We start from the raw sequence: 18,261 nt of genomic DNA on the forward strand, positions 1-18,261 counted from the left end.
TGCAACCTCTTTCTGAAGACTATTTGCAAGGACCCAAATCTACTGAGATTAGAAACACTTAATCTCTTTAGCAATGAGAGAGACAGAAGAGAGAGACCTGCCGCTGTCTGCATCCATTTACTGGTTACACTTCCCGAAAAGATGGTAACAAATGCAATGGCCTCTTGTATCCCTTATAGTTCTTTGCTAAATGTTTATGGTTCAAAATGGGGGTAAAGTTCATGCTATGGTTCTCTAAGAGACTAGAAAGGCCATCTTTTTTTTTTTTTAAAGATTTTATTTATTTATTTGACAGACAGAGATCACAAGTAGGCAGAGAGAGAGGAGGAAGCAGGCTCCCTGCTGAGCAGAGAGCCCGATGCGGGGCTCGATCCCAGGATGCTGGGATCATGACCCGAGCCCAAGGCAGAGGCTTTAACCCACTGAGCCACCCAGGCGCCCCTAGAAAGGCCATCTTTATCCATTTCTCTGCAGATTTCAGCCTTCTAAGGAAAATTCTGAAGCTATACATCAAAACTTAAATTAGGACAAAGACCCTTTTTTTTTTTTTGGATGAGACAATTGGCTCATCAGAGGGATTTCTATCTAGTTCCTTGCCCGAGTCTAACTTTGTTATCTTGGCAGAACAGAGGTAACTTAATTCATGCATCATAGATGTTCCTCAGGAAGGCAGACAACGCTGAAAGACCAGCAGCCATTAATCTGAACACCATGTTATAAAAGTTTATTGGTGAAAGGAGCCTTTATATTTCTTTTTCTCAGCCAACCTCAAAGTAAAAGTCACTGCTCTGTCCACTTTTATGCATTGGAAGGTGCCATTTAAGTATAACACTAGATATGAAGCCAAGAGAGTTGAAGAAAAGGTGTCAAAAATTGGAATCTTGAAACCTCCAGTAGTTTCAATTGTGACTGTTAACTTCAATAGCTCACAGCCATGAGGAGCAATTTTTTTTTTCCTTTCCCACAAGATTCAACTCTCACTTCTGTTGTACCAAGATAGCGAAGTGGAATGCTTGGCAAGAACGTTTAGATTCTGAAAAAATTCATTCATCAAAAAGAGAATATTTCTCCTCTTTGTTTAAGATCCTTTGCTTTTGTGGCTAAAGAATCTAGCTGTGTCAGGGCTTTCAGAATATCATAGATTTTTGGTTATAGATTAGGTTATTTTTTTTCAGTAAACACTTGTTACCAGTGCTAAGGGCCATGGAGGATAAAAAAGCATAAAATAGCTCACATTTATTGAGCACTTACTATGTCAAACACCGAAAGGCACTTTGTCTATATTATCCTGTTTAGTTCTCACCAAAACACAGGGAAGGTTGATTTCACAATCTCCATTTTACAGAAGCTGAATCTCCAATAGTAACTTGCCATGGCTCACAGAGTCAAGACCTGAATCCAGTCTTATGTATTCGATTTTAAACTCAAGTTCTTTCCATGGAAGTAATAAAGCCTTCAGTTTCTGCAGTAATCAGATGCAAATAATCCTGAGGAATATTGCCTGGCTGGGCTGAGAATTACTTAACTAACTGTGTTTAAACACATGTCAACTATTAACTTGGTCCAACACTTTCCGTAACCTTGACTTCCTTCCCTTTCTTTTCCTCATATTCCCGTATTAAAGGAGACAGCATTTTGTTTTGTTTTTCTGAAAATGCCCCAGTAGCATGTTGAAAATTACTAAGCCAGTTATTAATTATTAATTCATAGAATTTCTGAAAAGGAGTTGAGTGGGGCAGGGGAAGTTTTCTTCTCTAACGTGATACAAGGAGCTGTGCTCTCAGTTTCTTCAGGATGTGCTAATATGATGCCTGGATAAAAGACCTCAAAGTTGCACATTTAGTTAGGTGGAAAATAACATTGTTTTTTGACTGGAATTCTCACATTAGAACCACACATTCTAAAAGCTATAAGATTATTAATTTCACTCTTAGAAAAAAGTACCAATGATATAATCTTCCTTTCCTAAAATAAAAACTCTGTGACATCTTATTGATGTATATATAGTTGGAAGACACAAAATAAAACTATTTAATTGTCTTAACAGTCTTACTTCAATTACCATTCCTCAGCCTCAGATTTTCATTTATCTTCTTTAAAAGTTATGGTGTTTTAAAGGAGTTGGAAATCTTTCGTAAATAAGGAACCAAATTGTTAAAATGTGTTTTCAGCCAGTCTCAGAGTAGTTGCCAAAGACATATTTAAGATCAGTGAAGAAATATTGTCTTCATAATGTTGGGATAACAAGTTTGATCTTAAATGGTAATAGCCCCTGGTAAACTGAGGACTTCATCTCTCACTGTATAACTTTTATTGGGTAACAAATGTTGTGTCCTCAGGTGAAGTGCTGTAACCTTGATTGGGAGTTGCACTTGGGGGAAGAAGGATAAACCTCCATCGTGGCACTTCCTTCAGAAGGCAGCGTCGGTTAGATCTCATAGAAGGGAAAGCACCAAGGAAACCCAACAGCTACTCTCCCCTTCAAATCCTAGAGCAGATTAGTTCTGAAACTGACTATGCTGACAGATGCTTTATGACCTGGTTTCGTGCGGTAATATGTACCATCCCAGGGTTTTATAAAGGGGAATACCTCAACTTTAATCTTCTTGGTAGCCTTCAATTTCCACCCCACTCAAAAAGTTGATCCGCTTAAGTTTAAACATTTAACCCTAAGATATCCTTTTGGTTTTTGCTGACTTTTTCATTCTAGTTGTAAAATCATTACTTTTCAATCTTCTGAAATCATAATGAATATTACTTTGTGTCTCTGATGAGGGTCGTTATGAGTCTCAGCTGTTCACTAATTCTTCTGTAATCTGGTATGGCTGCCTTCTTTTTGCCACTTAATCAAGCTATGAGTTAACTTCTCATTTTATTTTGCATTCATATAGGAAAGACCCAAGACAGGAAGCAATTACGGATTTGATTTGACGGTCTCCGAAAACTTCACTTTTTGGGTTCTGACTTCTCCTTGCCTCTTCAGTTGTGTAGTACTTTGTTGATTAGAAGTGATGAGAGTAGCCATTTTGTCTTCTCTCTGATCTTGGGAAGAAAGCATTCACTCTTTCATCCTTACATGTGATGTTAGCTGTAGATTACGCATAGATATCCTGTATTATTTAAGAGTATAGAATTTTGAAAACCCCAATAGTTAGGAATCAAAAACCACAGAATTGAAATAATTAAAATGTGGCCAATTAATAAATTGTATGGTTTAAAGAAATATTTTAGTGCAATTAATAGAACTGGTAGCTTTAGAGGGAAAAATATTTGATAAAATCTAACATTTTTTTCTAAGTAAAAAAGCAGATCGAGACAGAAGGAAATATATTAACATAACAATAAGTATTACTTCACAAAAATGGAAAAAAAATATACTAAACATTGAAGCTCCAGAGACATTCCAATTAAAATAAAGAAGAAAGGAAAAATATGACTATTGTGTAGTAGAATTCTGTATTTCTAGTTAAAGCACAAGGAGAAGAAAGTTAAATATAACACATGACTGTTGGAAAGGAGAAGCAACATTATTATTTGTAAATAAAGGTACCAGTTACAAAATAACTACATAAAAATCAATAACTATAAAGTAACTACATAAAAATCAATAACTTTCTATGTCAGAAATAACCATTAGAATATGTGCTGCCGAAGCAAGCACCAGAAATAACCATTAGAAAACACAATGATTGAAACTCCTTAACAATAGCAGAAATAGATAAAGTAATTACTAACAAATTTACCATGTAGGCCCTATATAAGGGAAACAATTAAAGTTTGATGAGGCACTTAAAAGAACACCTGAAAAAACATTTTAATAGAAGGAAAGCTAGAATGTAGTAAGATGTCAGTTATTTCCACATTCTACCAAATTCACAATAGGACTGTTATTTGGAACATCAAAATGTGATTGTAAAAATCACAGAAAAGAATAAATAAGTGAAACTACTCGAGAAAAAATTTAAAATAAGATCAATGAAGGAAGACTTAAAAACTAGGTATTAAATCATGTTATAAAAAACTATAAAAACTATAAACTATATATAAACTATAAAAACTATAAAAAACTAGGTATTAAATCATGTTATAAAAAACTATAATGATGAAACCATTATAGAAATTATACAAGAAGGAACAAACAATTAATGAAAGAGTGTGTAATTTAAGAAATTTAAGAAATAGAGCTTAGCATATGAGTTTATTATGTAAGAAAACAGGCAGTTCCAAACAATGGATAAAGATCTATTCAACAAGGGCCCCTGGGTGGCTCAGTCAGTAAGCATCTGCCTTGGGCTCAAGTCATGATCACAGGGCTCTGGGATCCATGCCCTCAAGCCCCAAGTTGATTAAGCCCCTAGAGCCCCCAATTAGTTGAATCCCTTGAGCCCTGTGTTGGTTGGTTGGCCGGTCGGGTTATAAAATTACATAAAATTTCATAATTTGTCCCACAATATTATCTCTGTAATACATTACTGTTTAGTTAGGTTCATCTTCTATTCCTAGAGCTCTATCCAATGAGTGGTTCAGGCATGAAAATTCTGGAGAATTTTAAGATCTGGTTTCTCAATTTTAGAAGTGGACTCATCCATTTCATGTCTGAGACCAATTAGGAAAAACAGGAATAAGAATTCTTTTACTTATTTTTTATTAAGAATAATTATTATAATCAATATTTTAAATTTTATGAACATCTTTCCAATTAAATTTTTTAGTATTTTAAGACAAAATTATTTCCTTATATCTTACAGTTTCATACTACCTATTACCTATTTTACCCAATGATAAAATGTGTTATTAGTTATAATCATGGCTGGTTATCATTATATATCATCATACTCATTTCTCATCTAAAATACTTCTGCTTCTTTTTAAAGCACCTTTCCATTTCATTGATGCTGTAGGGTCATATTTCTGCAGACTATGAAATTTACTAAATGAACAATTGACTTTTACATTAAGATAACACACCCTGTTAAATATACATAAGGACCATTTAAATCATGAGACACCGTGATAAGGTATTTGCCCTCGTCTTAGAATTTTACAGATCTCTATTTTTTATATAATAATACAAAACAGAAGCCAGCAAACTACCAGAAGTGGACCAAATTTAACCCACTTTCTGTTTTTGTAAATAAAATTTTATTGGACTATAGCCACATGCATTTCTTAAGAGATTTGTGGCTGCTTTTGACCTGTAATGGCAGAGGTGAGTAGGTAGAACAGAAACTATACAGCCTGCAAAGCCTAAAATATTTACTGCTTGGTCCTTTTTCAGAAAACATTTGCTGACTCCTGATTTAGAACTAATTCCTAACCAAGTCTTAGGATTCTGTGACGTTTCTTTCCTAACTTCTCTTCTGCAGATGTTTCATCTCAATGGTAAAATGACATGTGTTTAATTGTGCAGTACAAGATGCACTTTATGTCTAACCCTTATGTATGTATTTTAACTTCCTCTACTTCCTTCACCTGAATATATTACCCTTGCAAAATAAGTCATATTTCTGAAACCCTTTCTACAGAACTAAAACAAGTTAGAGAAGGGACAAAATTTACACTTTAATCTCTCGATTGGATAGATGCTGCAAACCAGGAGAGTATTCTTTGTTTTCTAGGCTGCCTTAATGAATGGGGTTCACTTAACATGACTCCTGGGGACTATGAAATCAACACCCCATTGAAACTGAGTGGAGAACACTATGATTAATTTGAAGTACAGCTCTCTATCAATTTGTTTTGGAAATAGGTAATGCTGAGATGAAGGGAATAACTTGAAATATTTTTTAAAAATGGAAACCTATCATACTTAGGAGTTCAGACTTCATTGAAATGAATTTTTGAGGAATATTTACAAAACCATGTACTCTCTGTGTGTCTATAAATATTGCATAAATATTTGACCCGTGTTTGAAAGCAACTTAGACTTTCTCTCCTACAGTTCTGTAATACTAAGTCCCAAATGCGATGATAAAGGACTTTACATATAGAACACATTTCGCATTAGTATGGTACACAGAATTAATTCCTAGATAATTAATAAATAATAAAAATAATACATAATAAACAATAATAAATAATGCTGTCTCTAAAATGAAAATCTCACTAATTTTCAACAGTTGTCAATCTTGCTACACATATACTACAAAAACATAGCAGTATTAAAAACAGCTGCAATTGCACTACTGGGTATTTACCCTAAAGATACAAACGTAGTGATCCAAAGGGGCACGTGCACCCGAATGTTTATAGCAGCAATGTCCACAATAGCCAAACTATGGAAAGAACCTAGATGTCCATCAACAGATGAATGGATAAAGAAGATGTGGTATATATACACAATGGAATACTATGCAGCCACCAAAAGAAATGAAATCTTGCCTTTTGCGACAACATGGATGGAACTAGAGCGTATCATGCTCAGCGAAATAAGTCAAGCGGAGAAACACAACTCTCATATGATCTCCCTGATATGAGGAAGTGGTGATGCAACACGGGGGCTTAAGTGGGTAGGAGAAGAATAAATGAAACAAGATGGGATTGGGAGGGAGACAAACCATAAGTGACTCTTAATCTCACAAAACAAACTGAGGGTTGCTGGGGGGAGGGGGGTTGGGAGAAGGGAGGTGGGGTTATGGACATTGGGGAGGGTATGTACTTTGGTGAGTGCTGTGAAGTGTGTAAACCTGGCGATTCACAGACCTGTACCCCTAGGGATAAAAATATATGTTTATAAAAAATAAAAAAATAAATAAAAAAATAAATAAAATAAAAACAGCTGATATTTACTAAATGTTGACTATGTATCAAACACTATTTTAGTCCTTGCATAACCTCCCTTACCTCGTTTTACAGATGAGGAAACAAGCTTAGATAGGAAAAATAACTTGCCTAAGATCACATTCTTGTTTTGTTCCCAAGCCAAAATTCCAACTCTAGTGGTTTGACTCTAACCCCCCTTTGAACCATGTACTGCCAAGTCTAAAATAAGCTAAAAACAACCAATCAGAGTGAAATAATAGACGCTAGCACTTGATATAAGGGGCTGGGGGTCACTGAGAAGGGGATGCTGACTCTTAGTGGGAAAAAAGAATGTGCTCCTTAGAAGAGACAGACTGGAGTTGAGTTGGATTTACTAACTAGAGACAGAGAAGGTATTCCAGACATAAGTAATAGCGAGTTCAAAGGCAGAGATGAAAGAGCACAGCACATTCGGGCAGGGGCGCTAAGGGGCAGGAGATTAGGTCTTAGAGGATGGACAGGAGGATTGGCAAGGGGCCTGCCAGTGGACATTTCAAACCGGAAATCAGTGATGTTAAAATTCAGTGTGGTAAGAATCACCTGGGATGCCTTGTTTACAATGAAAATTGCTGGACCCAACCTGCCAGAGAATCTTATTCAGCTACATTCATGAATTTGCTTTCAACAGCAATACAAGGTGATTCCGGTGTAGGGGAGAGCCTCTTTGCTAACTAACAGTGTTAGGAATGTCAGGAAATCAATATGCTGGAGCATAATATGGCTAATATCATTGGGTCTTAGAAAAAACAATGCAGCAGCTCAGTGGAGAGAGGAAAGTGTTCTTAAAGAGGATATTTGAGGTTTTTTTTAGAATTCAGAGATAATATAAAGGCAGTTTTTCTTAGAGGCTTGTAACACACCCAAACACACACCCTTTTGTTTATAATTGCTTTCAGATACAATATAGATTATTAGGTTAGAAAAGAGACCAAAAATTCCACGTCCAGTTGTGTTAATTTTCTAAATTACAAAAATGTGAGTTTTCAAAAAATGTATGTGTTTTCAAATCATATGTTTTAATGTTTTGCCATTCTTAGTCCTTCATACCCTAGCAATTAGTAAACTGTAGATCAGTTACTAGGGAATCAATTGTGAATAAATGAATGAATTACTTAATAGAATCACATATTTTCAGGGTAATCTAATTTCACACAATATAACTCGGCGCTTATATAATAAATCAAACAAAATGCACTGTTTCTGTACTTTTCTTAGGATTAATTTAACAACCTAAAGGGCTAATTGCTTAAGGTGAAATTTTGGCTGACCCGTAAATTTAAGATATGGTACTGTCTCATTAAAATATAAAAGTTACTAATTCCCACTGGCTTTGAATATAACTGGAATAGAGCAAAATAGTGAAAACAAACTGTGTTTTAAACATTATCTGTTCCATTTATTTACTTGTAGCTCTCAAAATGACTTGTGATTAGGTCACTCCCCAAATATATTTTTTTAGAAAATCGATATATCCCCATTGCAAAAGGGAATGTCAATACATGTTTCAATATTTAAACAAGCTTGAAAGGACAAAAAGGGGAAGAGGGACCAGCCATCTACCTCATCTGGAATTAAACAGGCTCCAAATGTTAGAATCTCTTTGGGTAACCAGAGAGGGCCTTGACCAACTGGGGATTCTCAAACTTTGGATGCCAAATCACACACTGATGTTTATTCCACACTTAAGTTTATTCAACACAGATGGTAGGCATAAAAGAGCAGAGCTCTAATGGATCATGTCTGGGCAAAATGATAGATATGGTCTTCTTTGTTGACAGTAGAGATGTTTTCACATTCCAATTGAATTAAATTATGCTCATCCATGCCATGGTACATAATCTCTGGCGAGTGTTCTTAGAAAAAGTCATCATCGTGTAGACTCATTGCAAAACAAGTGAAAAAAAAGTTGCGAAGTAGTACTATAAGAAAACATAAGACAAAAGTTGAATGACCTCCATGAATTTTGAAAAATACATAGTATCTATATTAATATTCATAAATGTGGATTTTTATATCATATATAAATATATACTTTGATATTAAAATTCAGGGGTTATGTAAATCCTTAATTTTAACAGAATAGTAAAAATATTTTGAATTTCTAATATGAAAAAGAAATCATATGTTAGATCATGTGTTAGGTATGATTTTATATGATTCAATCCTAACTTTAAAATGTTCATAATCGGGGCACCTGTATGGTTCAGTTGATTGAGTGCCTGCCTTCAACCTGGTTCATGATCCCGGGGTCCTGGGATTGAGCCCCATGTCAGAGTCCCTGCTCAGCAGGGAGCCTGCTTTGCCCTCTCCCTCTGCTTCTCCCCCTGCTTGTGCTCTCTCTCTCTATCAAATAAAATCTTATAAAAGATTTTTTTTAAAGATTTTATTTATTTATTTGACAGTGAGAGAGATCACAAGCAGGCGGAGAGTCAGGCAGAGAGAGAGAGAGAGAGAGAGAAGCAGGCTCCCGCCAAGCAAAGAGCCCTATGCGGGGCTCGATCCCAGGACACTGAGATCATGACCTGAGCCGAAGGCAGCGGCTTAATCCACTGAGCCACCCAGGCGCCCCATAAAAGATTTTTTTAATATTCATAATCAAGTTTGGTAAATAAGACATATGCACATGAAGTTTTATATAAAAGGGAAAGTTAAATAGTAAAATAAGATGTGATCAGAGCAGTTATGAAGCTTTATCAAAATGGACTCTAGGTAGTAATTTCTGGGTCTTAAAAATATAAATGGACCGGGCGCCTGAGTGGCTCAGTGGGTTAGGCTGCTGCCTTCGGCTCAGGTCATGATCTCAGGGTCCTGGGATCGAGGCCCGCATCAGGCTCTCTGCTTGGCGGGGAGCCTGCTTCCTCCTCTCTCTCTGCTGCCTCTCTGCCTGCTTGTGATCTCTCTCTGTCAAATAAATAAATAAAATCTTTAAAAATATATATATAAATGGACCATATAGCTGGTTAGATAAGGAGGGCAGAAAATTATTCCAATCAAGGAAGAGAGTAGGACTAAACAAAATCGTATTAAGCCAATGTTTGTTGATTTAGACCATTTAGAGATAACATAGGCATACTGATGTTAGGAGTTTACGAACACACATTTGGATTCACTGATTCACTAGAAGGACTCACAGAACTCCAAAAAGCTGTTAAACTCAAGGTGGTCATTTGTTACAGCAAAAGGATACAGATTAAAAATAAGTAAAAGGGGGTGGGGTTATGGACATTGTGGGGGGTGTCTTTGGTGAGTGCTGTGGGGTGTGTGGACCTGGCGATTCGCGGACCTGTACCCCTGGGGATAAAAATATATGTTTATAAAAAATAAAAAAAAATCAGTAAAAGTGAAAAATATGTAAGGTAGAGTCCATAAGAAACATAACACAAGCTTCCAATTGTCTTCTCCCAGTAGAGTTGTAGAGATAGCACTTACGTCCCCCAACAGCAATTTGAGAAAACACACCAAGTGTCGCCAACCAAGGAAGCCTACTCATGCTTTTTGTGTCCATGGTTTTTATTGAGGGGCAGTCAGATAGGGATGAATTTCTCTATTATTATTCTCATCTCTAGTCCCCAGTCCCTCCAAGAGGTCAAACTGATACAGTATGGCCCCAGTACCCAGGTTATGACTGGTATGTTTTATTCAGCATAAAACATATTATTAGCATAAACTATCTTGCATAGCCCAACAACCAAGATACACAAAGTTAATCTTATCAGGTGAGATATCCCAAGGGCTTGGAGGTTATCTACAGGCAGCCAGAAAAGGATCAGTTTCTTCTTTGATATGGGAGAGTTTGAACACCTCAAACCTGCTGAGTTAACCCTTTCCTTCACAATAGAGAGTTTGAGTGACTATGGGTCTTAAAAAAAATTAAGGAAAACAAAGAGCTCTGAAATCCTAAAAAATGATACCGGCAAAACATTTGTCTATATCCATTTGTTTTGGTAATGAGAAAGAAAATGTATAACTAAAAAGAAAACCAACTTAATAGAATAACAACTGGCCTGGGTCTTGGAGACCCAGGTGTTCTGCATGGTGTAGAGGACATCTGTGGAGTAATCTGTGGCCATGAGTGATCCTAATAACATGACTACCTAAGGAATGAGCTGTTACTCACCATGCTATAATATTTCACTGCTGCTCCAGTTAACAGTTCTAGAAAAGAAAGTTTATGTTGTGCTAAACTGAAAATTTGAGAATGAACTACTTACCAATCTTTTTCTTTTCATTTCTTACCCCCTGCCCTGCCCCTTGTGCACCCCTTTACTTTCTTTTCTGAACTGCAATGTGTCCTCTCTGAAGATGTTCCAGTGGATTTGATCGCCATCGGCAGGACTGGGTGGACAGTGGATGCCCTGAAGAGGTACACATGCTTTTTCATGACAAGATTCCTAGGGCCCAGCTGTCGTATAGAGTTGCTACATCTTAATGAAAATGGCATCTAATTTAACAAAAATATCCAGGAATTATCGAGCCCTTAATATGTGCCACATATTGGGCTTAACTCTTTACCTGTATTATCTCGATTTAGTCTCATATCCTTCCTTAGACCTGGGAGGTGTTATTGCCCCATATTATCAAGAGGAGAAGAGGGAGGTGAGAGGGGAGATGGTGGGGATGGGGGCAACAAGGGTAGCAGAGTTAGATGTATGGCTAGGAAATAGAACCGGAATCCAAATCTTATAAGCCAAAGGTAGTTCTCTTAAACACTTGCTGCTTTTTAAGATCTTGGAAACTGTTGTTCATCTCTTTAGCTCAAGTAACAAAACCAACAGTATGGATGAAGAGACTACTTTCGCAAATTGATGTAAAATCAGTCAGAAATGGTATAACAAGGAAACAGTAACCCCGAGACAAACGTGATGGAGATAGTGATGCAGGTTTTCTCATTTAGCGAAAGCAAATCATGTCAAAGTGCTCTCTTTAAAACTAGTGGGAGACCAATGGTTATTAGAACCTTTCTTAAAAATTAAGCTTTTATTTATGATGTCCTATAAATATCTTGAGGAAAAACATCATCGAGAATATACTTGAATTTTAAGTATTTTAAGGATTGATAATCCTGTTGTCTGCAGAATTGACTATGCAGCTTTAATCAACTTTTTGACATTCTTTTGGGGGATTATAGTGATATATACTAATCTCTTTCACTTCACTTATGGAACAACATCATTCAAAATGAAAATATACTGCTGGAAATGTGGTTGTGTTTTCAGATTGATGTTTCTTTCATGTAATCACATTTACTTCAATGAAAATGTTGAAATTGAATAGCTATATTGTGTAAAGATCAAGAGTGTAATTCAGACATCTTAATTTTCTTGCCCACCAAGAACCAAGGAAATAAAGAAGTCATCATATTTTAAACCTTCCTAAATTTATCTGTGGAGAATTTACCATGTTTTGTGGAATGTGCCGAGCACTGAAATTATACATTTTTTTAAATTACCCCCTATTCTCAAGGAGTTCAAAGTCAAGTATCTTCAATATTCAGTGTTTCCTTTTAATTTTGTAATTAAATTGTCAATATTAATGGCTTTACAGTGAGCATTTATATTCTTCTAATACAATAAAGTCACCAACTCTGGTCCATCTTCTGTGCCTAAAAGTAGGGTTAAATTTTCTTTCTGATACTGTGAGATGAATTTTCTCCATAAGTGCAGATCCTAATATGAGCACTTACTATGTACTATTCTAAGCACCAAAAGCATAAAAATGGAAGAAGTATGTTCAGCAGGTGGATAGACCACTGAGGCATATAGAGAAGGGCATGGCAGAGAGTAATGGTAAGGACGTGGTCTGGTTAAGTAGCATAAGGGGAGGTTTGCTTGAGGAGAAGATATCTGAGATGATGCCTGAAAGGGTAACTGGAGCTGAGGAGAGGAGTGGTGACAACTGGGACTGGTGGGCTAACAAAGTCCCAAACATGAAAAGTTGAAGGAGTTTGGGCTTCATCCTAAAGACAAGGGAAGAAAGGAGTTTCCTCAGAAAATTAAAAATCGAACTACCATATGATCCTACAGTTCCACTTCCAGGTATTTATGCCAATGAAAATGAAATACTCACTCAAAAAGATAACAGCACCCCCGTGTTCATTGCATGACTCACAACAGCCAAGATAAGGAAATATCCTAAGTGTCCATTGATGGGTGAATGGATAAAGAAAATGTGGTGTATATGGATGAATGTACACACACACACACAATGAACATTATTTGGTCATATAAAGAAGGAAATCTTGCCAGTTGTCACAATATGGATGGGTTTTGAGGGCATTATGCTAAGTAAAATATGTCAGACGGAAAAGACAATACTGTATGATCTCACTTATATGTAGAATCGAAGCAAAACAAAACACAAAAAGCAAAACCGAAATTCATAGATAGAGAACAGATGGGTGGTTGGGGTGGGTGAAACTATAGAAGGGGCTCAAAAGGTACAAACTTCCAATTATAAAATAAATAAGTCCTGAGGATTTAAGGTACAGCATGGTGACTGTAATTAAGAATAATGTGTTGCATATTTGAAAACTGCTGAAAGTAAATCTTAAAAATTCTCATCACAACAACAAAAAAAACTTTTTGCAATTACATTTGGTGACAGATGTAAGGTAGACTTATGGTGGTGATCATTTTGCAATGTACAGAAATATCAAATCATTATGTTATACACCTGAAACTAATTTACTGCTATGTATATATATCATTCCTCAATTAAAAAGTAATAAAGGCAAGGGAAAGGCTTTTAATCAGGGCCTTTGGAAGAATCACCCAGGCTATGGGTGAATAACAGGATATGAGGCAAGAAACCAAGAAGTTAACTATGGTTATAACCCAGGCCAAAGATGCTGGCAATCTGGGCTGCATCAGTGGGTAGAGTAGTGGTGATCACACAGAGGGTGAGGGAAGGATTAGTAGGTAAGTGGCTGAATGGAAATGAGGACCGGGAAAGTCCTCTTTTATATCATCTATCTTCGTATTTCCCTGTATTGCATCCTGGGAAATTTCTTCGGATCAATTTGCCAGTTTATTAATTCTGTCATCTTGTTTAATGCACTGTTTAACATATCCATTGAAGTAGTAATTTCAAAAAAATGTATTTTTCATTTCTGAAATTTAATTTTTTTAGAATATGAAACTTGTATTTTTTTAATAATTTTATATTTTTTATAAACATATAGTGTATTTTAATCCCCCGGGGTACATGTGAATCACCAGGTTTACACACTTCACAGCCCTCACCATAGCACAGACCTTCCTCAATGTCCATAACCCGACCCCCCTTCCCCCAACCCCCCCTTCCCCCTAGCAACCCTCAGCTTGTTTTGTGAGATTAAGAGTCACTTATGGTTTGTCTCCCTCCCAATCCCATCTTGTTTCATTTATTCTTCTCCTACCCCCTTACCCTCCCTTGTTGCATCTCTACTTCCTCATATCAGGGAGATCATATGATAGTTGTCTTTCTCCGCTTGACATATTTCGCTAAGCATGATACGCTCTAGTTCCATCCACGTTGTCGCAAATGGCAAGATTTCATTTCTTTTGATGGCTGCATAGTATTCCATTGTGTATATATACCTCATCTTCTTTATCCATTCATCTGTTGATGGACATCTAGGTTCTTTCCCTAATTTGGCTATTGTGGACATTGCTGCTATAAACATTCAGGTGCACGTGCCCCTTCGGATCACTACGTTTGTATCTTTAGGGTAAATACCCAGTAGTGCAATTGCTGGGTCATAGGATACTTCTATTTTCAACATTTTGAGGAACCTCCATGCTGTTTTCCAGAGTGGTTGCACCAGCCTGCGTTCCCACCAACAGTGTAGGAGGGTTCCTCTTTCTCCACATCCTCTCCAGCATCTGCCATTTCCTGACTTGTTAATTTTAGCCATTCTGACTGGTGTGAGGTGATAACTCATTGTGGTTTTAATTTGTATTTCCCTGATGCCAAGTGATATGGAGCACTTTTTCATGTGTCTGTTGGCCATCTGGATGTCTTTGCAGAAATGTCTGTTCATGTCCTCTGCCCATTTCTTGATTGGATTATTTGTTCTTTGAGTGTTGAGTTTGCTAAGCTCTTTATAGATTTTGGCACTAGCCCTTTATCTGATACGTTGTTTGCAAATATCTTCTCCTATTCTGTCAGTTGTCTTTTGGTTTTGTTACCTGTTTCCTTTGCTGTGCAAAAGCTTTTGATCTTGATAAAATCCCAATAGTTCATTTTTGCCTTTGCTTCCCTTGCCTTTGGCGATGTTCCTAGGAAGATGTTGCTGCGGCCGAGGTCAAAGAGGTTGCTGTGTTCTCCTCAAGGATTTTGATGGATTCCTTTCTCACATTGAGGTCCTTCATCCATTTTGAGTCTATTTTCGTGTGTGGTATAAGGAAATGGTCCAATTTCATTTTTCTGCATGTGGCTGTCCAATTTTCCCAACATCATTTATTGAAGAGACTGTCTTTTTTCCATTGGACATTCTTTCCTGCTTTGTCGAAAATTAGTTGACCATAGAATTGAGGGTCTATTTCTGGGCTCTCTTTTCTGTTCCATTGATCTATGTGTCTGTTTTTGTGCCAGTACCATACTGTCTTAATGATGACAGCTTTTTAATAGAGCTTGAAGTTCGGAGTTGTGATGCCACCAACTTTGGCTTTCTTTTTCAATATTCCTCTGGCTATTCTGGGTCTTTTCTGGTTCCATATAAATTTTAGGATTATTTGTTCCATTTCTTTGAAAAAGATGGATGGTATTTTGATAGGAATTGCATTAAATGTGGAGATTGCTTTAGGTAGCATAGACATTTTCACAATATTTATTCTTCCAATCCAGGAGCATGGAACATTTTTCCATTTCTTTGTGTATTCCTCAATTTCTTTCATGAGTACTTTATACTTTTCTGAGTGTAATTCTTTGCCTCTTTGGTTAGGTTTAGTCCTAGGTATCTTATGGTTTTGGGTGCAATTGTAAATGGGATTGACTCCTTAATTTCTCTTTCTTCTGTCTTCTTGTAGGTGTAGAGAAATGCTGCTGATTTCTGTGCGTTGATTTTATATCCTGACATTTTACTGAATTCCTGTACAAGTTCTAGCAGTTTTGGGGTGGAGTCTTTTGGGTTTTCAACATATAGTATCATATCATCTGCGAAGAGTGATAATTTGACTTCTTCTTTGCCGATTTGGATGCCTTTAATTTCCTTTTGTTGTCTGATTGCTGAGGCTAAGATTTCTAGTACTGTGTTGAATAGCAGTGGTGATAATGGACATCCCTGCTGTGTTCCTGACTTTAGTGGAAAAGCTTTCAGTTTTTCCCCATTGAGAATGATATTTGCGGTGGGTTTTTCATAGATGGCCTTGATAATATTGAGGTATGTGCCCTCTATCCCTACACTTTGAAGAGTTTTGATCAGAAAGGGATGCTGTACTTTGTCAAATGCTTTTTCAGCATCTATTGAGAGTATCATATGGTTCTTGTTCTTTCTTTTACTGATGTGTTGTATCACATTGATTGATATGAGGATGTAGAACCAACCTTGCAGCCCTGGGATAAATCCCACTTGGTCGTGGCAAATAATCCTTTTAATGTACTGTTGAATCCTATTGGCTAGTATTTTGGTGAGAATTTTCGCATCTGTGTTCAGCAAGGATATTGGTCTATAGCTCTCTTTTTTGATGGGATCCTTGTCTGGTTTGGGGATCAAGGTGATGCTGGCATCATAAAATGAGTTTGGAAGTTTTCCTTCCATTTCTATTTTTTTGGAACAGTTTCAGGAGAATAGGAATTAGTTCTTCTTTAAATGTTTGGTAGAATTCCCCCGGGAAGCCATCTGGCCCTGGGCTTTTGTTTGTTTGGAGATTTTTGATGACTGTTTCAATCTCCTTACTGGTTAGGGGCCTGTTCAGGCTTTCTATTTATTCCTGGTTCAGTTGTGGTAGTTTGTATGTCTCTAGGAATGCATCCATTTCTCCCAGATTGTCAAATTTGTTGGCATAGAGTTGGTCATAGTATGTTCTTATAATGGTCTGTATTTCTTTGGTGTTAGTTATGATCTCTCCTCTTTCATTCATGATTTTATTTATTTGGGTCCTTTCTCTTTAATTTTTTATAAGTCTGGCAAGGGGTTTAATCAATTTTATTGATTCTTTCAAAGAACGAGCTCCTAGTTTCGTTGATTCGTTCTATTGTTTTTTTGGTTTCTATTTCATTGATTTCTGCTCTGATCTTTATGATTTCTCTTCTCCTTCTGGGTTTAGAGTTTCTTTCGTGTTCTTTCTCCAGCTCCTTTAAGTGTAGGGTTAGGTTGTGTACCTGAGACCTTTCTTGTTTCTTGAGAAATGCTTGTACCGCTATATATTTTCCTCTCAGGACTGCCTTTGTTGTGTCCCACAGATTTTGAACCGTTGTGTTTTCATTATCATTTGTTTCCATAAATTTTTTCAATTTTTCTTTAATTTCCTGGTTGACCCATTCATTCTGTAGAAGGATGCTGTTTAGTCTCCATGTATTTGGGTTCTTTCCAAATTTCCTCTTGTGATTGAATTCTAGCTTCAGAGCATTGTGGTCTGAAAATATGCAGGGAATGATCCCAATCTTTTGATACCAGTTGAGACCTGGTTTAGGACCCAAGATGTGATCTATTTTGGAGAATGTTCCATGTGCACCAGAGAAGAATGTGTATTCTATTGCTTTGGGATGAAATGTTCTGAATATATCTGTGATGTCCATCTGGTCCAGTGTGTCGTTTAAGGCCTTTATTTCCTTGTTGATCTTTTGCTTGGATGATCTGTCCATTTCAGTGAGGGGAGTGTTAAAGTCCCCTACTATTATTGTATTATTATTGATGTGTTTCTTTGATTTTGTTATTAATTGGTTTATATAGTTGGCTGCTCCCACGTTGGGGGCATAGATATTTAAAATTGTTAGATCTTCTTGTTGGACAGATCTTTTGAGTATGATATAGTGTCCTTCCTCATCTCTTATTATAGTCTTTGGCTTAAAATCTAATTGATCTGATATAAGGATTGCCACTCCTGCTTTCTTCTGATGTCCATTAGCATGGTAAATTCTTTTCCACCCCCTCACTTTAAATCTGGAGGTGTCTTTGGGTTTAAAATGAGTTTATTGTAGGCAACATATAGATGGGTTTTGTTTTTTTATCCATTCTGATACCCTGTGTCTTTTGATTGGGGCATTTAGCCCATTAATATTCAGGGAAACTATTGAGAGATATGAGTTTAGTGCCATCGTATTGCCTCTAAGGTGACTGTTACTGTATATTGTCTCTGTTCCTTTCTGATCTACTACGTTTAGGCTCTCTCTTTGCTTAGAGGACCCATTTCAATATTTCCTGTAGAGCTGGTTTGGTGTTTGCAAATTCTTTCAGTTTTTGTTTGTCCTGGAAGCTTTTAATCTATCCTCCTATTTTCAATGATAGCCTAGCTGGATATAGTATTCTTGGCTTCATGT

General features: G+C 36.7%; 1 protein-coding gene across 1 annotated transcript in view; it reads left to right on the forward strand.

Moving 5' to 3' along the window:
• PLXDC2 (plexin domain containing 2) overlaps window positions 1-18,261 on the forward strand; it is a 472,118-nt gene that overhangs the window by 368,382 nt on the left and 85,475 nt on the right. Inside the window, exon 10 of the mRNA XM_044227759.1 lies at window positions 11,104-11,164. Coding sequence (XP_044083694.1) covers window positions 11,104-11,164 — 61 coding nt within the window. The remainder of the gene's footprint in view (window positions 1-11,103; window positions 11,165-18,261) is intronic.

This window comes from Neovison vison, chromosome 12 (genome assembly GCF_020171115.1).
Source record: "Neovison vison isolate M4711 chromosome 12, ASM_NN_V1, whole genome shotgun sequence".
NCBI lineage: Eukaryota > Metazoa > Chordata > Mammalia > Carnivora > Mustelidae > Neogale > Neogale vison.